At 37.1% G+C, this 25,298-nt stretch overlaps 1 protein-coding gene across 8 annotated transcripts in view; it reads right to left on the reverse strand.

Moving 5' to 3' along the window:
* Positions 1-25,298, reverse strand: part of KCNIP4 (potassium voltage-gated channel interacting protein 4) — a 390,138-nt gene that overhangs the window by 2,786 nt on the left and 362,054 nt on the right. For all 8 annotated transcript variants that reach the window (XM_058024105.1, XM_058024101.1, XM_058024107.1 and 5 more), the window contains 5 exons: positions 17,438-17,507; positions 13,054-13,124; positions 5,948-6,055; positions 4,544-4,648; positions 3,928-3,990 (listed from right to left, as the gene is read on the reverse strand). In XM_058024105.1, the coding sequence (XP_057880088.1) occupies positions 3,928-3,990; positions 4,544-4,648; positions 5,948-6,055; positions 13,054-13,124; positions 17,438-17,507 (417 nt within the window). The remainder of the gene's footprint in view (positions 1-3,927; positions 3,991-4,543; positions 4,649-5,947; positions 6,056-13,053; positions 13,125-17,437; positions 17,508-25,298) is intronic.

The raw sequence follows: 25,298 nt of genomic DNA on the forward strand, positions 1-25,298 counted from the left end.
ATCTTTGATTCTGTATGTCATCTGAAGTGATGCTGCTGTAAGGGATGATCTGTGTGCTATTTTGTACAATAAAATAACTTACAGAACCAATGATATGTTATTTCAAAAATACACTATTTAGGCTAATGCTTGAAAATTTTGTATAGCAAAGCTACTATATTAAATTACTGAAAGTTAAAATAAATGATTCTTTTCCTCACTGCTTTGCTTTGAAACATCAATAAACTAGTGAATGTCACTGATGTAAGGTTAACAGTTTAACTTAAGTCACTTGTCAAATAATTAGTACAAATGTTTTGTATATACATTAGCAACTAATCTCAGTAAATGTGCAAGCAAACAACATGCTCTGAATCTGCAAATTGTTTTGACACTTCCTAACAATTTTACTATGTATGTGTTGTCATGAATGAAACTGGTAGTTTTCTAAAATCAACTCCATAATTCTGAGGCTGGCTGTTTCTTTACGGAAGTCTTCCAATGCCACTCCCTTAGTCAGTCAAATTAGAAGAGTCTTCACAAGAAAATACAGGCTTGTCATAATATTTAGAACATGATAAGTTTTAGTAGCTTTTTTTTGCCATCTTTAAAAGAAATACCGAAAAACCAGAAAAACTCCAGATGCTTGCATTGGAATTCTTTGGCAAGTGTATCTTTTTCATTTGCCTCTTTTTTCAGTACATTTTCTACACAAATTTTCATATTAGACTTGTTAAACAGTTCCTAATTCAAAACAAAGGGAAGTGTTAGTGCATATGAAGCATCATCCATATGAAGCACAAACCTGGATGAATGAACTTTGGCAGACCTGACCTTCCTTCAAGCTAGTTTTTCTTAGGTTTGAAATGGTTTCTTTGCTGTTTTCAGGATAGCCCAAACCATCAACACTGTGTATGGAAAGAGTTACTCCTGCAGAAAACACCTGTGCCTGAAACCTTTTTGTCATTGTCAGAAGGACCAATGTCACTGGCCCTGACAGTCACCCATGCATTGTGCGTGCCTTCGTCCTTTGACAGTTCTTTGTGGTGCTGCTGTGGGTACGAGGCAATGCCCGAGTCAGACCAATTCCCACCAGCACCAATCAGTGAAAGGAGGCAGGTAAGGAACTGGGAAGTGCTTAGCTCTTGAGGTACCCCCACTCCTGTTTCTCAAGACCTAGATCTTCTCTTTGGTAATTTATATGAAGCCAGACAAACAGCCACCACTTTCTGGGACTCAGTCTGGCGTATCTAGGGCAGCATAGTCCATTTCTCCTGCTGGAGTCTGGATGGTAGACTGGCATTCAAATGCATGTTTGGGGTAGGGAGGGCAGGGAAATGAGGTCATACACATTCCCTGTCTACGATGGAGGGAGGATGAGGGGAAGCACCATTCTACTCAGATCCTCCTACCCAGTGTCCAGAGAAGACAGTGCTCAAAGCCTGAAAGCTTTATAATTCCCTACTTAACTGTTTCAACACTTTTTAAATGGACAGGCCATTCTTTGCAATGGGATGTGAATTAAGAGCCTTGAACCACCTGTATACCTCAGGCTGTACAGTGCTACTGCACTGATAGTTGTGCCAAACAAGCGCTCAGCAGAGCAGCACAAATTTTTAAAAAGGCACATATGTGCAAAATGAGTGTTTAAGAATATACCAGAGTCTCTTGATGCTACAAAAAAACCTCAGGAATAAACCCCAGGAACCTGAATTAGAACCTCTGTTCAAAGATGTTTTGCTGTGTTCCTTCTTGCTTGTAAAGTAAGCATGCCACATTTCCTTTAGTTATTGCAAAAAGGTGTAAAAGGGATATACTTCTGCAAATAACTAAGTTCAGTATGATCTATGATTCTATGAATCCCAACCCCAAACCTCATTTCCAAAACCAAATCTCGATATGAACATGAATTACACACTTTGAAGTACGTAAGTCCTAAAAGAAGAATATTTCTTAATTGGCAGAGAGACAAAAAATTAGGTAGCAAGATACTTTTTGTGTCAAAAAACCATAGCCACCATTGAAGTTAAAAGCAAGGGAAGGTGAGATAAGTAGCATGATGACAATTATATCATTCTGTAGCATTCATTGTGTCTCCATCATGTCCCAGTTTAGAGAGCATCTCTCTCATGTGTATTCTGAATACTTAGAACAAGTAAATTAATCTTCTAACGGACTTGAGAGACTGAATTGCACTGGATAAGGAGAGCAGGCAATTCCTTACTAAAGGTATTAATTTTCTTTGTAAATGAATCATTCAGCCCATCACCATGATTGCTGTCATATGCAGATTAATGTGTCATTTAACTTCTAGAATGCTACAGACCTCAGCTGGGGAATGAATCTCATCTCTGTTTCTGATGATCACACAGTGTTAGCAGAGGAAATGACTTTTGTTGGTATTGAACAAGACTGACAAGCTGGAACCACGGTCAGTGCAACAGAGCATTGCTGACAGATGAGACACTGCCCAGTGCCTGTTGCTAAGGATACACAGAACAGCCACAGTTAGCAGAGCTCTTGGCTGTCTTTTATCCCCCAAAATCTGTGGATTAAAATCAAACAAAGTATCACTTACTAGGTAGCTGCACTCAAAAAAGCAACTCCAACAAATAGCTACAGATGCATATAAAAATAGATTGCTTCTAGAGCATCTTTGAGCATCTAGAGATTTCCCTATTCCAAATAGTTAAAAACCTAAAAAATTAATTAAATGCATTTATCTTCATAGTCTTGTTGTCATCTGTCTCTTTATTACTCTGTTCTTGATATAGAAGACAAGAATCAATAAGCAGGGGTTATATTGCTGGTCTCTATCAGCTTTGTATTAATCAGTCTGCTGGGCAAGGTATCAGCAGACCACTGCTACAACTTCTTAAATTTGTTACTGTAACAAACAGTATCAGGCTTATTGGCCACATGAATTTACATAATGTAATCAGGCCTATCATATTCACTCTGTCTAATCTGATGCTTTACTATACACAACAACCTTGATCTTGGGGTGTCCTGTGTAGAGCCAGGAATTGGACTCAATTGTCCTGATGGGTGCCTTCCAACTGAGCATATTCTATTATTCTATGAATCTCTTATTTTGCCAAAAGCTAATAATTCTAATCTTATGCTCTATCATGTTTCTTTTTCTTGCAATTTTAAACTGAAAAATCAACAGGATTTCCTTAAATTTATGAAAATACAACTTATCTTTCTTCATATCACCTACTGGTCAGAGAACAAGCTGGTTTCTGAAGAGAAGAGGAGTGAAAACAGTCTGTAACTCCTGCTTCAGAAGTTCTCCATCCTGGCTCTAGGGGCCAGGAGCTGCTGGAAGAATTTTTTTCTTGCTGTCAAGAAATTGACAGCCACTTGGGTGGCATAAAGGCTTGTGGCTGATAATCACAATCAGTTTAGACACTTGCCTTGAGAAAACTTGTCTGGTGTTCACTCTTGCCATCCAACACTTTGCAAGCCCCTTGCACTCTCTTTTTATATGGCTTCACTGCTTATAAGCACATCCAAACCACTGAGAAACTCAGCCATGGATGATAAATTTTCAGGCAATATTATTATTGCCATGATTATATGCCAGTTGTGACAGAACAGTGTGCCCCAGCATGAGCAGAAGATAGAAATAAATATTTATCTGAATGTAAAGAAACTTTTTTCCACCAAGTGTAAACAATACACTATTAAAGAGAGAAAGGATAATGGCACAGCTGTCGAATAAGCAATGACAGCTTGTGTATAACAGCTCTTCTGCAGATTCAGGCCGCAAATTTATTTACACTGTCCAGTGTTTCTGTGTAATGGTGTACATAGATATTCTACCTCGGGAAAATGCTGTCTCTGGTATTAAGATCACCCTCACTGACACTCCAGAAATCTGTAGAGGGCTGTGATAGAAATAGCCAACAGATACACATTCAGTACTTAACACTGAATACTTACTTTCTGGCAGCTCTCAATGAATTCATCTATGGTAACTACTCCATCTTTGTTCTTGTCCATTTTCTGTATTAAAAAAAGAAAAAAAAAAAAAGTACAGGAATTGGGTTTGTGTGGCCAAGCTTTGGTAGCAGGAGAGCTACAGAAGCAAGAAGCTGCCAGAAACATCCCCCATGTGCAGCAGAGCCAAAGCCAGCCAGCTCCAGGACGTGCTGCTGGCCAAGGCTGAGCCATCAGCAATGATAACCTCTTCAGCCCTTTGTTTGATTATCTCTGCCCTGTTCATTTGAGGCAGGGAGTGAGGGAGAGGCTTTGGCGGGTGCCTGGCATCCAGACAGGGTCAAGCCTCCTCCTGAATTCCTGTGTGAAACAAGTCCTTTTCCTTGTTCATTTCAGTTGTATGTCAGCCTAGGAACAACCAGTTCAAAAGTCATAGTAAGTGGACTATGCTTAAAGAGCTTTTGTTGAAAAAACAGGGTGTGATGAGTAGGTCTGGGAAACTTGGAAAGGAACCACAGAGAATAGAAAGGATTACAGAATTGTAAGGATATGTTATAACAATGAAAATCTTTATCTGCTCACTGAGCAGTCTTTTCAGCTTGTATGTTATGTGACCTACCTGGAAAAATGTTTCCACATGTTGTCTAGGTGCATCTTCTTTGAGAACGGGATAGGTGCATTTCCCCATCATGTCGTATATTGCTTTCATGATATCGAGCATTTCCTGAAGAGGAAAAAATTACATTTCTGCAATGTAGTGTGCATTTTCACCACCAACTCAGAAAAACTTACACTGTTTGGTGAATCCCCAGCTGAGCATCCCAGGATGGGGGGCACAAGGACATGCTGATAGTGTGGGCACCCATCACCCCAAGGGGCTCCTGCACTGCCCTTTCCATGGCCTCTTTTCCAGATGACCTTCCAGTTCCTGGACACAGAAGTGCTGCTCTTTGACTTCTGGAATGTCCACTGCTTTAACTCAGAACATAATTTTTTAGGATTTGCATTTTAGAATAAAATTTTGGAATTCACCTAGGTATCTTTTTTTTGACTGAGCAGATTCAAGAAGGAACTACTTAATTCTTAGAAAATCTAGCATCTGATTTCAGCTTTCATAGATGTGTGATTTCAATTTCAAATGATTTATAATATATGAAAGTTCATGGATTGTGGGAAGAATCTCTCAATATTTCATGAATAAAAATAAAAAAGAAGTTCTGTAATAGCAAGTGAACGGCCAAAGCACATCACCTTCTTACAACTTATTTTCCCTAAAGAAAATAAAAACAGCCATGAACACACCTGCACTTGTGCAGAGTCGTCCTCCTTTCATATCATAATCTTTGAATTTTGAGTGGCTTGTGAAAATTTTAATAATTTCAAAAACAAGTCATCTGTAGTATGCTAAGAAATTTTTCCATACATTCCTCTTTTATAATGAATCTGAAGTGTTTTCTAAAAGTGTAAAATTATAAGTGTAATTTATATATTTTCATAAACCCCACTTAAAAAATAAACCTCCATATATTTTGATGAAATGCTCCTTTAGTCCCACTTATTTTAAGTATGTGTTTGAATCCTTGCAGAATAAAAGATGTAGGAATCTTTCTTTATAAGTCCTGTTTCAAGTCAAAACTATTAGAAGTAGATTAATAAAATAAGTAACAACTATTGTCCACATACTTAATTCATTTTTGTCCAAATATCCCACCAATCTGTTCTAGGAACTGTATGGGCAAATATGTAGGCATAAGTTGAAGCCAACTATTTCTGTACCTGTTGTGTTCAGAAACATAATTTCTGAAGAATTCTGAACTTTTGCAATTTCTGTAAAGATTTTCCCTTTTCAATGTTCATATATGCCTTTAAAATGAGAAAATTACTCTAATTTTTAGTGTGTCTAACTTCATAATATCTGATAACTTGTTAGCACATTCAATTTGACAATGAAGCCATTCTTCTTTGAATGCAAGAATTAGCTAACAACATTTACTTTCAGTGACTAATAAGAAGTAGATCTTACCTCTTTAGTTATATATCCATCCTTATTTATATCATACAAGTTGAAAGCCCAGTTCAGTTTCTCCTGTACTGTCCCTCGGAGCAAAATTGAGAGACCCATAACAAAATCCTAAATAGAAAAAAGATCTTGATCAGTTTGGAAATGAGCAGTTTTCCTCAAAAACTCAGAAATCCAGAATAATGCATTTGTCAGAAGTACGAAAAGATGTGTTGTTTCAAATTTCTTTACTTCACTGTGAGTGCTAATGATTTCTGGATTAATAATCTAGGCACTATTTCCTAAACTCATAATTAACAAGTAAATTGAGTAATTTTCTATAAAGCAAACATAATTTTCTGCTAGTGGTTGTAGCCTCTAAAAGCCTAACATCTCACATAAGCAGCTCCCGTTGAAGTGAGTACCAGGAAAAATCCATCCCCATGGTTTAATGGTCCAAGAAAAGCTTAAATAGTAGCTAGATTAATCTAAGCACAGGAGACCAATTTGGGGAAAACCATGTACTAAGGAACATTAAATTCTTGTTAAATCTCTACCTTGTTAAAGTGGAATATGCAGTTCTCAGATCTCTTAGACCAATCTGTTGCAGCCAATATTTCAAACTTCATGTACAACACTGCACACCTCAATTCTTATTACTTTTATTTGAAGTATGATAGGGAATAATAAATATATTACATGTCCATGTGCCTTTTAATGTTTTTGTGACCCATCAATGCTCTATTGCTTCAGAGCTATTCCACAGAAATTAATCAGAAGGCTTTTGGGATTGTTTATATGTAGTATTTGGTTATAGATTTTTGTTTCATATTAAATACTCATTTGACAGCACAAACCTCATTTACATTTACTGAGCATTGTCCAGATTGAAGAAAATAGCAACTCCCATCACCTCTCTTCTGTATTTCTCAGCATGTTAATATTTAGTAAGCAATAGCGTTTTTTTTTTCCTTAACCATCTCCTCCACCTCTTTTTATTTGATAAGCATATGAACCCATAAATTTGTGAAACTGCTTTCATAACACATTGAGCAGAATATGGCAAGTGTGTACATTTAAATGTGTCTTTCTACATTGCTTGCAATGACGTACAGGAAGTGTTAGAGTAACATTAGAGACAATAAAAGCCAAAATATTTCTTATTTGCACCAGCAAGGTTTTGCATTTTGTCTAAAGCAGGAACAATGGAAAAGACTACACTGAGGTTAGACATAAATTTAAAAGGCCTGGTGCACCACAAAGTCAAATAAATATACCTGATACTCTGAAGTATACACAGATATCATGGACTCAGGTGGTCGAGCAGGCACAGACAACTCTTCTGAAAGCTTCAGTCTTTTTAGCAATTCAATTGACATGCTCTGGGTTTTCTTAGTCTGTCAAAAATTTCTGTCTTATTGGCATATGTGCCCTTTGGGGTAAATGGGTACGTGAATCCTGAAAGAATTTTGTTCATCTTGTCTACATCTCAATGACTAATTGAGGGTCACAGGGTTAAATCTCCAAACAGTTCTTTACCAATGTATTATTAAACATTAAATTGTTCAAGAAACTCAGAACAGATTTGATCACATTACAGCATTAGCAATTAACCTTTTTCATTCGGTACCACGTCTTCAAATCTTTTCTGCACGGTTTTACGTTCTTGATGTAGCTTCTCCTTAAGTCCTTTGTGGATGTCCTCAGTTGCATTATTTTCTTACATTATATCTAAGAATTGTGAATTTATTTTTATTTTGGCAGAGCAAGATTTAAAAAATTTATCTAAACTAAATCCATTTTACTTTTCTTGTTCAATTCTCTTTGTTTCTTTCTGTGGTGCACCACCTGTGTTAGCTGGCTTCCCAGAATCATTTCTACCCCCATTTCCAAGGCTATCCTTCTATCATCAGTTTAAAAAAAAAAAAAACCTTGACTTAATATTGTTTTTTATGGGATTGGGAGTTGTTAAAGAGCAGAGACAACTCAAAAACCTTCCAGGTATGTGCTCTAAGCATTGCAGCAGTGAGTTATCTCCTTCCATATTGCATCAACATGTTTTGGGATCACACATAGTTCAGGTGCATTGCCTTTGTCTGAGTGTTGTGCAGGAGTAATATCAGGAACAATAGAAAGGATTGCTCATAATAAGAAGTTGTGATGAGCTGGATAAGGACCAGCTAGGATGGGATGTCTTTTCTACGCACTTACTTTCAAGTAACTGAAGGACACAGTAATAGAATCACACAGAAATGGAGTATCTGATTCAGTGGATATAGGCCAAATCCACAGGGTATTTTGGGCTACAGCCTTGAAAGGCAAAATGCTCTGCAGGGTGGAAGGCAATGTGTGTGTCAGGAGCAGTGCAGCCATCCTGTGTGTTAAGCAATAACCCAGTGCAGAGAGCCACAGTAAAGCAGCAGCACAGAGGGAAGCAGCTAAACTCAGGGAGCAGCTGCCCATCTTTAAGCATGTAACCAACAACTCAGTGATGCACAAATCACACACACCATCTAGCAAAGAGCATCAATACAAGTCCCCATCACAGTATTAGAGCACCCAGATGCTGTTTCCCATCCTGGTTTAGACATGTAATTTCTAGGGAGAGAGGAATTCTACTTTTAGAACTTGTTTATTTTTAAAGAAAATTTCACCATACTCAGATGCCTACATGCTCTGAGAATGCTGCCACTGCCCACTGGGATGGATGGTCCTGCTCAGCTGAGTACCTAATGGGGAGAGGTGATTTGATCTAGGGTGGCAAAGGAGCCTAAAACAGGAAGTCTGAGCTGACACAACTCTAGGTTGGGTCTTTCTTCCGTCTGTGACAGTGAAGTTAGAAACACAAAGCCTCTTCCTTGGTACTTTGCTTTACTCCTTTCCACAGTTTCCTGCTTGCAACTTGCCAGTTTCCTGCAGAGCATGCTAATACTTGTTAAAACCTCCTTCAGTGCCTATTTCTGAATCTTCAAGCAAGGGGGATGTCTCACTCAGGGGTTGCAAAATGCAGCATCATTGCACCTGTACCAGAGCCTGTGTGTACTGAGAGGCTGCTGACATTTCTGTTCTGCATACAGCTGTAGAGAATGTCTGGTTGTGATCTGGAATGAACTTAGATTTGTGGGGCTTTTGTCAGCAGTGATTAATTATCTCCTAGCAAGGTTGTTGATGACTTTCTGATTGCTTTATCTCTCAGTAAATCTTTGGGGATAATTAGTCCATTAATAAATTAATTAAAAAGCTTATTAGTGTGCTGTCTCAAATCCATAGGAAAGCATCAAATTATTCACCTGGTCATGTGCTCCTTTATGTCTTTTTCAGAAGAAGTAGGTAGAAGTAGGCAGGCAGAACCTTAATCCATTTTTAAAATTTAGATTTTAGGATTTTGAAAAGGAATCAAGTGATGGTACAGAAGTGGTGGAGGCCTGGTGTATGTAAAAAAAAGTCTAAGAGAAGGAACTGCTCCTAAAACGAAATGTATTTCTTTGTAGCTACTTTAAATCAGATGGTGTTAAAATGCCTATGAGATCACCACTTACTAAAAAAAAAGGGCTCATTTCCTACGTGACATGGACAAACATTTTTTTGTTGAACCCATAGAATCATGCTTGTGAACCTCATGAAAATCAATGGGGCAAAGTTCAAAGTCCTGCACCTGGATCAGGGCAATCCCAAGCTGAAATAAAGGCTGGGCAGAAAATGGATTTAGAGCAGCCCTGAGGAAAAGGACCTGGGGATATTGGTTGACAACAAACTCAACATGAACCAGCAATGTGGGCTTGCAGCCCAGAAAGCCAATCATGACCTGGGCTGCATCAAAATAAACGGGACCACAAGGTCAAGGAAGGTGATTCTGTCCCTCTTTGCCTTCATGAGACCCCATCTGGAATACTGCATCCAGCTTAGGGGCTGAATGACATGGACCTGCTGGAACAAGTCCAGAGGACTGGAGCACCTCTGCTATGAAGACAGGCTGAGAGTTGGGCTTGCTCAGCTGGGAGGAGAGAAGGCTCCAGGGACACCTTTAAGCACCTCTCATTACCTAAAGTGGGCCTACAAGAGAGCTGGGAAGGGACTCTGCACAAGGACATGTAGGAACAGGACAAGGGAAATGGCTTTAAACTGACAGACAGTAGGTTTAAATTAACTATTAGGAAGAAATTCTTCTCTGTGAGGATGGTGAGGCACTGGAACAGGTTTCCCAGAGAAGCTGTGAATGCCCTGTTCCTGGAAGTGTTTAAGGTCATGTTGGATGGGGCTTGGAGCTACCTGCTCCAGTGGGAGGTGTCCTTGCCCATGGCAGGGGGGTTGGAACAAGATGATCTTCCTTTCCAATCCAAGGCATTCTGTGATTCTATGACTTAGTTAAGCACTGTCTTCATAATACTGCCTTGGACACCACTTTTATTATTAGTGAAATATGAAGTAGTGTTTGATCTTAAGAATTGTACTGCTCCATGGAAGTGAGTTAGCATGCTTGCTAATTTATTAACCAATAAAGTTATGTTTTGGTTAAATATGACAGAAGTCTTTAAACATCTCCATTGCGTTTGAGCACAGCATTGTGCTTTAAAGCACTGAGAATTTGTGGGACTATTTAATGACTTTCAGAAAGGTCACATTTAGAGCAACCTCAATCTGCATCTGCAACAAATGAAGGATACTGATTTGGATATTTGCATGAGTGTGCAATGAGCTTTACTTTGACAATATGTCTAAAGTTAATTAGCCTCCATTTTTCTGACTGTGTAAATAGCTTTGAGGCCAGATCTTTATTTTGGCTCAATGACAATATACATGCAGCAAATTAAAACCTTGCTTTTGTATCTGTCTCTGTCCAATGGAAAAAAGAACTTCACTAACATGCCCAAAGAGCTCTCCAATAGCTGGGTCACTGGGTGTTCAGAAACTCTGGCATATTAAAACAAAACTAGTTCACAAAACAAATGAAATAAACTATTCTCAAAATTAATACAATCATGGGATAAAGAGAGATAAGTTAAAGCACCTAATTTTATAAGTTTGGTCTTTATGCTATATAAATCCTTAATTTAGAGATCCTGGCTTGTTACCAAGGAGCATATGGATTTAAGGACGACAAAACTCTAAGGACTCTAAGGACACAGCAATCTCAACAAGAAGCGTCAGTTGAGGTGTGCATTTAAGTTGTGCTCAGATCTAACTTTTCATTGTTGATGGTTGAAAATTTGAGGGATAAAGGGCAAAAAGCAAAAGTAAATTCTCTTTTTTTACCTACAACTCCAGCTACCACTGCTTCATGGGAAATTGAGAGTGCAACACATAAAAAAAAAGTCATTCTTATCAACAAAAGAATTTTGCTGCCATTTCAGATTTTGATAATCTTCTTTTATACAGAAGATAGCCAGAGTGTTTTCATCATAGGTAATTATCTTAAATTGTATTTACTCCTACCCTTTGATATAGAAAGTACTTTGGAAAGAATGATTATTTTTTCTCCAAACTTCTAAACTACTCCTCTACCTTTTGAGCTGTTTACTTTTGTTGTTTTTCTAATGGAAATTAGAAAACTAGAATAAAGATTGGAATAGAAAGAAAATGGCACAGCAGGAAAAAATGAGATCATTGTATTTTGCACATTTCACAATATCTTCTTCTACATTTTGCAGCTATTTTCATGTGATTAGAAAAAAAACCCCAGACATTTTTAACTTCAGGAGGATGCTTTTAGAACGGCCATCATGCAGTTTGTAAGTATAATGTTTCTACAAGGACACAGAAGCAAGAGTCTTTTGATAGCAGTAGAGTTATGGTGGATTCAAAATTAGTGCAGATAATATGAAAGTCTGGATCACTCATGTCTGCCTTGATATTGAACAAAAGTTCAGCACCTCTGCTTTTATTTTCCTGATTTATTTTATATCAAAGCCCTTTACTCGTGCACAAACCTGCACTCTGAGATAATCAAAGCGCTCCAAATCCAGTGCATTTCTTAAGACTTTCTGCTTGAAATACAGGGGTCAACAAATTGACCAGAAAAGGTACGAAAAATTCTTTCATTCCCATTCTTTTTAATGATAATTGCAGAAATAATTTACTCATTCTAAAAGTAGTTTTTCTCAATGTGCCTGCTGTAACTGAAAGATGGGAAGTTTAAGTTAGATATACAAAAGGAATTCTTCACTGGGAGGGTGGTGAGGCGCTGGCACGGGTTGCCCAGAGAAGTTGTGGATGCCCCATCCCTGGAAGTGCTCAGGGCCAGGCTGGATGGGGCAGCTCGGTCTGCTGGGGTTTGGAGCTGGGTGATCTTTAAGATCCCTTACAATGCAAACCATTCTATGACTCTGTGATTAGATCAGAAGAATCCCTGCATATTACAAGAAGACATGTATGTACAGAAGACATGAATTAATCCTCCATTCCTGCTCCTAGTGAGTGTATTTATCACAATCCAGTCAGAAGTTTAAGGAAATAATTAGTTCATTATAATCAAAACCAAAAAAAAACATGACAAAACAAACATCCTTTTCAAATGAACTCTTTTTTTTTTTCTTTTTTTTTTTAATTCCACAACTTAAAATATCTCCTTTGCAGTATTTTGTACACCCTGTTCTCATCTACAGTATTGCAGTAAGGTCCCTTTTTTCCGTATTATATTGTGTGGATGACATCAGCCTTACCAGGGAAAGGCAGAACTGGGAAAAAAGATTGGGCAGTTATATGGAGGAAGAATGAATTTGCAACTCTTGTGTTTTTAAAAAATTTGCTTTAAAGCCTTTTTCTAGAACTTTCTGGAAACTAAGTATGAAAAATCAGATTTTGGCTGAGTCATCTCCATAACATTAGTTGTAGTTCAGAGATCTCCTCTTGCAAAGGCAGAGAGGGAGAACTATTTTAGGTAACTTGTGTATAAATTAGGTTACCTTTTAAATTGACAGATTTTTAAAAATATTATGCAGTAGCACAGTCTGAGTTACCGTTATAGAATACACAACTGTAAAGTAATGACTTTTTTTATTGCATTGGAAAAACTTGAAACTTGAGTCACATCCCTAAATTTTCCCTAATGTGAGCCAGCCACCAAAGTGGACTTCATTACAAGGAATGGCAAAGTATTCATTTTTATAGAAATAAGCAATGGCATCACTTACCTCAAAACTTACAGATCCATTGTGATCAGTGTCAAATGCATTAAACAGAAAATGTGCATATGTTGTGGAATCTAAAATTTAAAGCAGAAAAAGGATTCACAGTAAGTAAATCTTATTTAATAAAATTTAATTTAATTCTATTAAAACTATTTGATACCAAGATATATTTTAATACCAGAATTTCATAGCAAGACTAGCTTTCCAGTGAAATTTAAACTTCCTTTCTGGCAGGAGAGGAGGGATAAGATATAAGTGCAAAGAAACCAAAAATGAAAAATTCTGTCTGGAATATCTCTATTCATTTTTATTCTTGTGTTTGCTAGCCACTGGTACCTGAGCAAATAGCAAAGATGACATATTATTGTACCCAGAAACAGCCTGTTTTAACAGGAACACTGACTGTGACAGGGATCACATGCCTGCAATGAAGGCTGTGTTTGTTTTCTCCCGTTAAATGAGGGAAGCAGACACTGCCCTCACCACACCCCACATGTGCTGGTTTTGCTCTGCACACAGATCTGTTCCCCAGATCAGGCTGAAGCTGATCTTTTCAGACAGCTGCTGCTTGCTGTTGTGTCCTATGCTCACCACAGGTGAGAGGAAATCCTCTCCTGAGAAGCAGATTCTTAAAGCTGGCTTGCTGCTGAATTCCCATGATCATGGCATTAGGATCTGGGAAAATTGGCTGTGACTCACTAAATGGTCAGTAAGACTCTGAAAGATGACCTTAAACAAATCATCCCTTCACTATTTGCATACTTACTAAACCTCCTCCCCAGTGCATATTGACTCATTTCAGAAACCCACACAGCATGAATATAAATCTGTCAAGATTGTAACTTCTGTAAAGATCCTTTCTTCTATTTCCACTGAATGCCTTCTAAAAGGCACAACCTGCTCCAGGAGTAATATATTGTGAGGAGAGCACTTATCCAGAGACAGCCCTCTGCATGTGAGGTAGAAGCTGCTGGGGTTAAGGGAAGTCAGCTGTCCTCAGTGTTTTTCCTTCCCTCAAAATCATGCAAATTAATGAAGGATGAGGGCTTGTTTACTTTTAATACTCAATTTTCCCTTTTTACCTCATATGTTTACAATAATTTTAGGCTAATTAACATAAACCTCACAAATTATTCATAAAGGGCAAAGTGTAATGAAATCAGCAGCCCCTTTGCAGAACAAACTCCCTCTCATGGAAAAACCTGATCAATGCTGAAATACCATTTTCTGATTTCTTGGCATTAACCCATTTTACTTTTTATATCAATCCTCCAAATCTTTATTTTTCACAGCCCAAAATACTGTTTTGTATTAAACTGAGCAATAGCCTGGCAACACTCAGCTGAAATGCCACCTTGACTTGAGGAACCAGATGTACCAAAACTGAAAGCCTTGTGCTTCACAGATTCAGACCTGAAGAAAATTCTCTAGTCTTACTTCAATATGTTTATTCTGTATTATGTGAGATAATCATAACAAGAAAAAACTGCAATCTTTAAAACCTGACTATTAGCACATTTTCAGAGAATTAAATCCCCACCACCACTATCTGAGAGAGTCATTCATTCTTCCATGTGTCCAGTAACCACTGTAATTGCTTAAGCACAACTTGGCAGACACATTCACACTTCAGCTGAAAAATGTAAATTTGTTGACTAGAGTTTATATTTAGCATTTTAATAGTCATATTTTCTATAATCTACTGAGACTTCTGTTGTGCAACAGAATATACTATGTAAATCATCTTCAGGGAAAAAATGTGTTCTAGAGGTATAATTACTGTAAAAGGAATTTTAAATACCTTCCTATTCTCTTGACATCCATTTCTTAAAAACAAATGAAATATTCCTGGTTATTTTCTGTAGATGTACAGAAAACAGAAAGGGATCTTAATTGTGTTGCCCATACATTATAAAATATACTACTTTTCTTTGTATGATGGTATATGAAAAAAGGTCTCTGGTTGAAAAATATTTTTTCTGGTAACCCCTCTGAAAAAAAAAAAAAATCAAAAGCCTTTTTCAGAGTTGGTTGCTCAAGCAATTCTGGTCTGAAGTTTTTTCTTCAAAACCACAGCAAGATGAGGCATGCTAGTATTTTAATTAGAGCTGCTTAGTCTAATTTCCCCTTTCCCCTCCTAAATCTTGAACGTTATTCATTTTAGACAAAATCTTAATTTTTTAAATGAAATACAATTTCTTTCCAAGGATCTGATATCATAACTAGTAGGCTAATTTGCTATTTTAACAGGTTGAGATAGGAACAGCTCTTAAATTAGAATTCCTTGAAAAACACCATCAAAGCATTTTAAACATCAGTGGCAAAAACCAGCAATCATTACACATGCAAGAGTAGGACTTATCTAACTACAAGCATGGTCTAATTTGTTCAGAAGTGATAAAGGAGTGTAATAATTATTCAGTGTGTGGATTCTTATCCATGACCTACTGGGCAGGGCTGAAAAAATCACAATTTTCATTTCAGGTGATCCACTGCAAAAATGCAGGGGGTATATTCATTCACCTGTATGGCAGTGAATCTAAAAAGAAGTTCCTCTAGTGCCCTTTCTGGCATGGAAAGCTTTTTACAAAGCTACTTTTGCCTTTTAAAATACATTGCTTTTGCTGCAATCCAGTGTCATTTCCTTTCCTTTGTTATTCTTGTGGCACCTTGTCTGATTTGTATTTCTCCTGTACCTGTCCTGTCCTGTGAAGTCTTGGAAGTTGCTTGAGGAAGTGACTTGCTGGATGACATTGAAAAATTTCTTTGGTTGCCCTGAAGCTTAAAATCTTATAAACATAATTTTGGTTGTTCAGATATGAATTATGTATTGAATATATGAATTGTCATAATGATATATCGTGTTGTACCTGGTTTTTCATCACACAGACAATTGGAGCACAGACCTACATGTTTTAATTTGGGGAAAACATTCAAGATTCTTCTTTCCTCTTTAATACTGGGATATACATAAAATCATTATTTTAAGAACAACTGAAATTTAAAGGCCTCAGCTGGACACATAATTTTGACAAGACCTTAAAGATTTAAGAACTCAACTGGTTTCTTAACTAGACATCCCAGTGCAGTTCTCACCTCCTCCTCCAAAGGATGCCACTGCCCTAAATGCCAGAGGAAGATCAGCATTAACACCAGGAATAGGGGTAGAAATAAGACATTTTGCTCATATACATTTTAACTACATTAATAGTTTTTCTTCTCTGCAACAACTAGATCTGGACTAATAAAGATTAGTACTTTAAGATTACATTTACTCTCACAATATCTTTTGACTTCACTTTTAGAACAGGTGTTCTTTCTCTTTGCCCATAAAAAATTCTGGGTGCAACAATAGGAAATATGATAGATTTTTTCTGTTAAGCATAGTAAAGGTGTAAATCACATAGAATTGTTTTCACTACCCAAGGGTAACTACAAAATATAATATTACAAACTGTAATTGTTAGCTTGGTCTAAAAGTTTACAAAGAGAAACAATCAGTAGGCAGGTCAACCCTTCTAGCCTTTTGTTCATTTCTATTGAGTGTGCCTACTTCCTAATAATTTCAGAGATGGTAATATGCACCGAATGCTGCTCTTTACCTTCTAGGTCTTTATTCAAAATTAAACTAATGGGGAGATATTTTGTTCCTACCAATTAATATGGGGTTTTAAATAAAGAATGAAAAGAAGGAGTTCTGAACAGTCCCAGAGAAATACACAAATTTCAAGAGCTCTGGGAGAAGCTGAAGAGGTGGGACTGAAGGGTTGTGGGAGAATATGAAGAGGGGTAACTGAATAGCAAATACAAGAGGAAGAAAAGAGAGGAAAAAAATTGAAATTGAAAGAAATCTGAGGTTCAAGGAAAAAAAACCCGAAAGTGTTACAGAGTTTTGTATTACCTTCATTGCACTAAAAAGATAATGGAAATAAAAAAACCCCCAAAACTCCTGGAAATCAATTAATTGAAATCAAGGTTAGCATTTAAGAGAAATCCCATATAATTAAAGGGAGGGTTCTGTTGTTGATATGAGAGGGTACCTGCAGTGCCTCCTACAGTTCCTCCTACTGTGAAAGGGGTTTTTTTGGTAAAAGAGAATGGGCAAGAATTTTTAGAAAGCTTAAAGAAAAATAACATACTCAGAGAAACTTGCTTTCATGGTAGCCATCACAGGTAGTAACTTCATAATAGTAGACTGACTTCATGTAGATACTGTTGCATTTCATTCAGAAATACAGATTTAAAAATGTGTCCAACTATCAGGGAAGTACCCCTTGAGTTCAGACAGCTTGAGGGAACAATCTTGTTAATTTGAACAAGGGGCCCTTGTCAGACTTAGGAACTAGCAGACATACTGCAGTACTAATTATGTCTGCCAAGTACTTACCTCCCTGTGGAAAGAACTGAGAGTAAATCTCTTTGAAGGTTTCTTCATTGACAACACCACTGGGGCATTCCTGGAAAAAAGTAAATTACAAGAACTGAATACCATCCAAACTGGTGCACTCAGCTCATGTGTTCAGGAGAACCATCCACAACATGTGTGTGACTGACACATTCAAATGTGTGACTTTGCACTTTCAACCAATTATTAATGCACATTATCACACAGAAGTACCTTCCTAAAGAATTCCCATGAGACAAAAGCTCCTTCTATGCCATGGATCTCAACTTCATTTGCAACCTGAGTGACACACGTGGGCAGCAGCCACGGTGCTGCTGTGGGTGGAGCTGTTGCTGGAGCTGTTGTGTCACCTGTGTTCCGTGAGCAGTCGCTCCCTCAGCTGCAATCAGCATTTGCGTGGTATGGAAATCAAGCAGGAATGTAAACACTTTGGTATTGCTGAGAGAACATGCAGTCACATTCTGCTGGAAGAGTTCTATTCAATGAATTCAAAACACCCTGCCATTAAAGGTCTTGTTCAAACCTCGCACGTGGCATTCACATTCTCTGAACAGGATTCCTTGGCCCAGGGTTTTTCTCCTGGGAAGCTGAAAGGCAGCAAGAGGCCTCAAAGAAAGGAAAAACAATTCTTATCTTATTTACTTCTCCTGTGTTATGCTCATGTGGAATGTGTTTGGAATGGTTTATCCAAGGTGATTTCTTGATTGGACTTCAGTGTGAGTTATTTTGACTCAGTGGCCAATTGGGGCCAAGCTGTGTTGGGACTCTGGAAAGAGTCATGAGTTTTCATTAGTATCTTTTTAGCATTCAGTGAGTATCTTTTCTGTATTCTTTAGTATAGTATAGTATAGTATTCTTTAATATATAAAGAATATATAATATTCTTGTTATAAGAATATTATAAATATAATGAAGTATAAAATTAGCCTTCTGATAAGATGGAGTCTTCCTCATCATTCTTTCCTTCATCAGTGGCCCTGCATTTACAATACTTGCAGATCCTTTTGCCTCTTTACACCCTTTTCATAAACTGAAATATGTAACACAGAATATGTAGGAAGTTTCTGAATAGAGTGACTACAAAGAAAAAGAAAGGAAGTGAAGGAGAATAAAGAGGGTTAAACCAATGACTTATGCAAAGACGTAGGAAAAGCAGGAGGAATACTGTAATTGATTACTATGTCAAGCATAAATATCCAAGACCAGAGAGCTGATTTCTACTCCTGATTTTGCCAGACTGAGCAGAAGACTTTGGGCAATGTACTTAATTCTTTTTAAGCCTTAATTCCTTCTCTAATGCAAAAAGGGGGTAAAAAGCCAGGTATGCTCTTTAAAAGAAAAGGACTTTTAGAACCAAAGGAAAAATAATAAATTAAGTTTTAAGGTTCATACATTTTTTTTTGACTATTAGCATGCTATTTGGACTGAGAACTCAAACATATGTGCTCCTAGTCCTAAACTAAGGAAAATGAATAGCTGGAAATGGACATCAAGAGTAGTGTAACATCCTTTAGGGGTATAACAGCAACTTTTCCTGTGAGAAAAAAATATTATTTCAATTAGATCAAATAAGAACCACTGAGATATTCATAGTTCTGGCACCTTCTGCTGAGAAACAAATAGTGTAATCTCTAATTGAAGACAAATGCATGGTCTGAGAAATGCATCTCATGTCTAGGATTATCATGCTTTTATGTCAATTATCCTTAACTAAATCAGCTTTTCATCATAACTAAGCACATGCAAACATATAGCAAGACAGAATTCTGTTTAATCAAAAAAATTAGAAACAAACATCAGTGTCAGAGATACACATACAAAATTATTTGTCCCTGGGCACAGAGGCCGATGCAGGCACTGATGTCCCTGATGCAGGCAGAGCTAGAGCTCAGGTCAAAATAAGATTAAAGAAATACTGACTGCTGAGCAACACTGCCTTTGAAACCAAAGCCTTTGGGGAATGGGAGGAACAGTGACATGAACCTCCACCCTTCATCAGGTAAGGAGAAATCCATAATCAAGGAGTCATCTGCCTGTCTGTCACGTCTTTGGGTATGAGGGCACTCTAAAACATCTCTCTCTATTACCAGCTATCCAAAAAGACTCTAGTCAGATAGGCTACTGTCTCTATGGTTTCTAGCAGGTTTAAAAGTAACAAGCAATAGGACAAGAGGAAATGGCCTCAAGTTCCCCCAGGGGAAGTTTGGATTGGATATAAGGGAAAATTTCTTCACTGAAAAGGGTTATCAAGCATTGAAACAGGCTGCACAGGGAAGTGCTTGAGTCACCATCCCTGAAGATATTTAAAAGCCTGTGAGTGTGGCACTTGGGGACATGGTTGAGTTGTGGATCTGGCAGTGCTGGGTTAATGGTTGGACTCGATGACCTCAGACATCTTTTCAGCCTTGAGGATTCTACGGTGCTATGATGCCACTGTGCTGCTTGTCTTTGGGAAGCCTTCTGGAGTTGTATAAGAGCATGCAAAAGAGCAGTATTTTTACTTGGATTCAAAGCACAATAAAGAAAACATCAGTGAATTCTTCAGATACTCATTAAAATAATATTATAGTTATTCAATGTAGAAAATGTAACAAAAGTATTTTACAACCTCCTCTTCCAAGCATATAATGGTATATGATCTATATCATTCCCAGACCTGCAGGAGGAAGAATAAACAGCCTTTACCTTGAGATAGGTGTGAGTGTGAAAAAACAATGCGGCATTTCAAAATTTAGAAAAAGAAGCAGTGGCTTCTTTCTGCTCTGTGGGTAATTTTTTTTCAGACAAGAGAAAAAAGAGCTGGGCACATTTTGAACGAAGAGAAAACCTGTATTTTTGAATTTGTACAGGTCAGATGTTGCCTTTTTTTTTTCCCTCAGAAGATTAATGAACAATGGATGACAAAACTCACATTTAAAGTCATCTAACTCTGTGACTTGTTAAAACGTAAAACAATTTTTTCCCTTTTCTTTGGCAGACAGAGGCATTCAAATGATTCTAATTTTGCAAAGAATGCACTCCCCTTTTTTACAGGAAATGCCAACAGCTCCATCTCTGTGAGTCCTTAGTCTGAAGCTCTGAAGACTGAGAGTCCCATTTCCTGACTGCATTTAAATTTTGTGATGTTGGAGGAGAATTAGGGATACTCTGCAAAAATCTATATGATTTATTATTTTTTAGTTCAAAATAAGCTGCCAGCCTTTGTTATTAGAGAAATGCATGATCTACATACCTCTTTTAAAGGCAGTCCTTTTTTTCTGTTTCTTAATAAGCTCTGGTTTCACCACACTGTTTGAAAGAATCATTGCTTGAGAAGGCAACCTACTTTCAGGTTCAAAGAATTCTATACTTCAGAGAATTATATTTTAGCAGATCCAGGAATGACATTTTGAGTTTCTCTAGCTTGTCCCTCTGTAGTTTCCTCTGTTCTTTGCCAGAGCATTGCCAGTAACATTTTACCTTTTCCATCCTTGAAGGTCTGTAGAAATGTGTCCTAAGGGACATTCATTAAAATCTGAGATGCCGGCCAATTACATTTACCAGAAATATCAGCTCAAACTTTTCTTTCTTTAGCACGCATCTTTCCTCTGAGACTTTGCATGACAGGGAACGCTTCTGATCTTGAACAATTTCATTCTAAAAGTATACGTGGCCAACGTGATTTACCTCCAGGACTGTACTTTTCTTGACTCATAAATCTGGCTTTATTGTGTTTATCAGGAGATTTGTGCAGTTCAGAGAAAGAGATTAAATATTGTAATTGTTAAGTACGCCCCAAGGTTTTATGTCAAGCTCTTGCTGACTTCTTCCACTGTACCAACTATAATTAAAAAAAATCTATCTAACCTTTCATTAAACTCTTATAAAAGAGAGGGGAAAATTAAACAGTTTGAAAGAAAAATGAGGCTTATTTAAACAATTTCCTATATTCTTTCTTTCCTTGAGCTGAATATAATTTATTTTGTTACAGCAAATTTCTAATTTACAAGCTTTTAAAATTGCATTAATGTATTAGATTTTCCTTCTGGAGAATAAAAAGGAGGGAATGTTCAATTTGAAGTGAATCCAGTTTTCTCTCTTTTAAAGAGAAAATAATATAAACTGACAAACAGACAGAGAATAATAAATAAATATGGTTCTGCCTTTTGATGATCTCTCTTGCTTCCTATTTTGCTGCTGGGAAATTATACCTCCAGCACACGGTCTTATGAACCACTCCAAACCCTGTAAATTATTCAGCCTCAGACAACTGTCTAAGACAAGTCTCCTTCAGTATTTTTTAATATACTCCAGTAGGTGATTCTTCTTTACTACCTAATCAACATCCTTTTCATACAAGAGGCAAACCAAGTAGACAGCAAACCTCAGAAACAGTGAAATAAAGAAAAGAGAATGAAGGGAAACAAACCCAAAGCTCAGACTTTTGTCTGCATAACAATTCTGAATGATGGATAAAGCTGTAGCTTTGGCAACTTTGAATATCTTTCAGTTATAGAATTTTGCATGACAAATTTCCCATCCCATGCTGCATCTGCTGTTTCAGTTTTCATACTGCTTCATTTTACATACGTGTTCATGTCTATTGATTTAAATATCTTCTCTTTTTGCATGTACTTATATGCTGTATGTGCATGTGCCTTCTAGGAATATGCCTTCAGCCTCCTTCTCATTCATGCTGTGGAATCTGATCAGATACTTCCCCCAAAGAAATGTAATTACTTCATTGATTTGATTTAATGAGTTTCTATAATCCAATACATTCATTCATGAGTATTGTAGCCATGTTACTTGGGAATACTTTTAGAATTAAGGATGTATTTACTAAATACCAAAAAGGCTAAAGTGAAATTTTTATCTACCTTAGAGCTGCATGCCAAGAATAAATAAATTTGTAACTTATTGTAAATTAAAAACCAAATAAATTTTTAATTTTGTAACTAATTTCCTGGTAGTAAATTCAAATAAACTTATCTGTGCTATATTCATCAGGAATAGATTTCATAGCTTATTTATTTTGAAGTGAGAGCAAGTGTGATAAATTTTCTGTCTTGAAAGTACACTTAGAATACAGGGTTCACTTTTGGGATGGGATTATTTCATAAAAAACACAGAACACATATCAGAAATCATCTTTGTGAAAAGGGACTGTGTGGCATTTCTGGAGAGCTGATCGATCACACAACTGGCCAACATAGAAGAAACAACAAGAGCAGGATAAAAATCCTGCAGCAGCTAATAAAAGTGAACTTACTCTACCAGGGCTTCAAAGTAGATGATGCAAGCAAAATGAGGTGTCTGGGGGAGAGAAGGTTTTGAAGTTGTTAAAAAGAAAACAAGAGTAGTATAAAAAAATATCTCAAAAGATATGCTTGAAAGAGATGCCATGCACTAGCCTGTGAAGCAGTCTCAGAAACCTAATTCAGAGAAAAAAGCTCTCTCTTGAAATATTTGAAATGGGGCTGAACAAAGCACTAGAAATTAAGACTGGGAAATAAAAGTGGGAATAGTCAGACAGTTCAAAAGACTTTTAGTCATTAATACAGATTTTAAGAAATCACAGACAACTGTATTTGTTCTCCTTTTCTTTTTTTTCTTTTCTTTTTCTTTAAATACTTCTAGAAGAGCAAATAACAGAAGATTATGTGGGGAGAAGAGAGCTGCTCTTTTCCTGCCCTAGATGTCCCCAAGAGAGCAACAAATTTGCAGAGGTGGAAATACAAGCTAAGTATTGTCCATTAGATTTTGGTAAAATGTAAAGGGGTTGCTTCAACTGTGAATTAAAAGGAAAACCCCCATGTCTTTGTATTCTATTCTAGACAATAATTTCTCTGATCAGCTTCTTTGAACTGGTGCCTTCTGGCCTGCTGCATTGTCAGTATTTGGGCTCCTGCATTTGAACACCTCTCTTTGAAACTACCTGAAAGACAGGAACACTTAGTTTCCTTTGTAGAGATTTATCATTCAGCACGTCAGCACATCAGGTGGGAGCTTTGAGGATGCTTTTAGGAAACCAGTGCACGTATGAGATGATTGCAGGGACTACAGAAGAGATACCTGCCTTGGCTCTTTTGAGATTATTCACCCAGCTCTGTTCTCCTTGAGCTTTGCTGTTGGCCTGCTGTAGAAGCCACTTTGTCAAAGCACTGGGAGGATGATTGGCAGGACAGTGTCTCAAACTACTCACAAAGGATGACAATTTGTTTTATTCTATATTTACACCTATCATTTTGGGGTCTGCCCAGGCCTATGCTATGATGGAACAAGTCCAGACCTTACTCGCCTTTCTTCTGAAAGGCTGCTGAAGGAGCTGCTGTTCATCACTAAGAAACATGCAGAGACAAGAAGAGCAGAGACAGCTGTGGAAGGGATGGTAAAGGATAAAAGCACATGTGCATTGGGTGCCCAGTCAAGAGTACTGGCTCAAAGCCTTACCTAATTCATAGGAGAGTTGAATCCCAGTATATTAACATGTGTAAGACACATGAAGACATTTGGAGAGCAGAAATTGTAAAAGCTAAAAATAAAAGGTGGTATGAGGGTTTTAAATTTTTATTTATTAAGTTTTCATGGAAAATTTAAGGCTGGAATTAATATGTTTTTCATCCGTGGAATATTGTCCCTAATATGTATAACAATATATGCTATACATATGAATATAGTTATAATTATCTATTTCTAGTTCGATGGATCTTCATTTATTTTCTCTAATAAATAACCTATGTTATTGAAAGTCAACTCAATTATATTGAAACTCAATTATATGGAAAATCACTGGTGCTTTTAACTTCAATTTTCACTTCTATATTTTGTGTTATCAGGAAAGGAACAGGTAATAATTTAACCTCCTGTCTCCTGAAATGGAATTAGTTCTTGGTTTTATTTTTTTTTTAATTTGATTTTTCATGCTAGTTTTCTCAGGAGTGGTCTATAAAAAAATCTTTTCCACAACAACTTTTCTTTATTGAAAAAAATATTTGGTTTGCATTTTTAGAAATACTTCTATGCCATCATATAGAAAGATATTGTAACAAAAAAAGTGATGAATTATGAAATATGTGTAACCAAATTGTATCTTGGGTCACATTTATTTACTTCAGGAGGGCCCAAATGTCTCCCTAAGACAGTTTGCTATTTTCATTTATTGCAGAATCAATCCTTATAGATCAGAATACAAATGAACATACTCTAGTCTTGCATCCTTGAATGCAGTTGTGAGCCTAGAGAGCTAATAGTGATGGTGGGAAAGAAATATTTTCTCCAGTCTTTATAGAAGCTGTATGGGATGAAAGACATACACAGTAATGGTTAGGGAAATGGTTAGGAATGTTTAGGGACAGTTACCTCAGAAGGTCTTTTGTGCCTACTTTTAAATCTCCCTGTGAATTTGCCTATTTGGTTACCAGTGTAAAGGTTAAGCCATTTATAAGACTCAAAAAAAGAAGGCAGACCCAAACAGAGAGCACTAATTACTGGGTCTAAAGGGACAACTTTACTTTCAATCTTTCCTCTTTAACTTAAAGTATAGTAGATTACTTCAGCTAAAGACTCACAGAGGGAACACCTCAGGTTGTTGCATTTTCATTTCTGTCACAGGAGCTGTAAACTCATAGCTCAGTGGCAACAGTCTGCATTTCTAGGAATGTTGTGGCAGTTTTGATTTGACAGCATCTCCATTGACATCCATTGGTGAAACGCATGTAAAAACTCTTTTCAACCTTTGTCTCATCAGGTAAAATACAAAACTTCCTTCTACTTAGCTACCTGTAGAAGAAGTACAATAATGTGTCCCTGTGGCACAGCAAAGATGTACCACATTTTAAGCCTCCCACTGGAGGATACTCTA

Source organism: Melospiza georgiana, chromosome 5, assembly GCF_028018845.1.
Source record: "Melospiza georgiana isolate bMelGeo1 chromosome 5, bMelGeo1.pri, whole genome shotgun sequence".
Taxonomy (NCBI): Eukaryota; Metazoa; Chordata; class Aves; order Passeriformes; family Passerellidae; genus Melospiza; species Melospiza georgiana.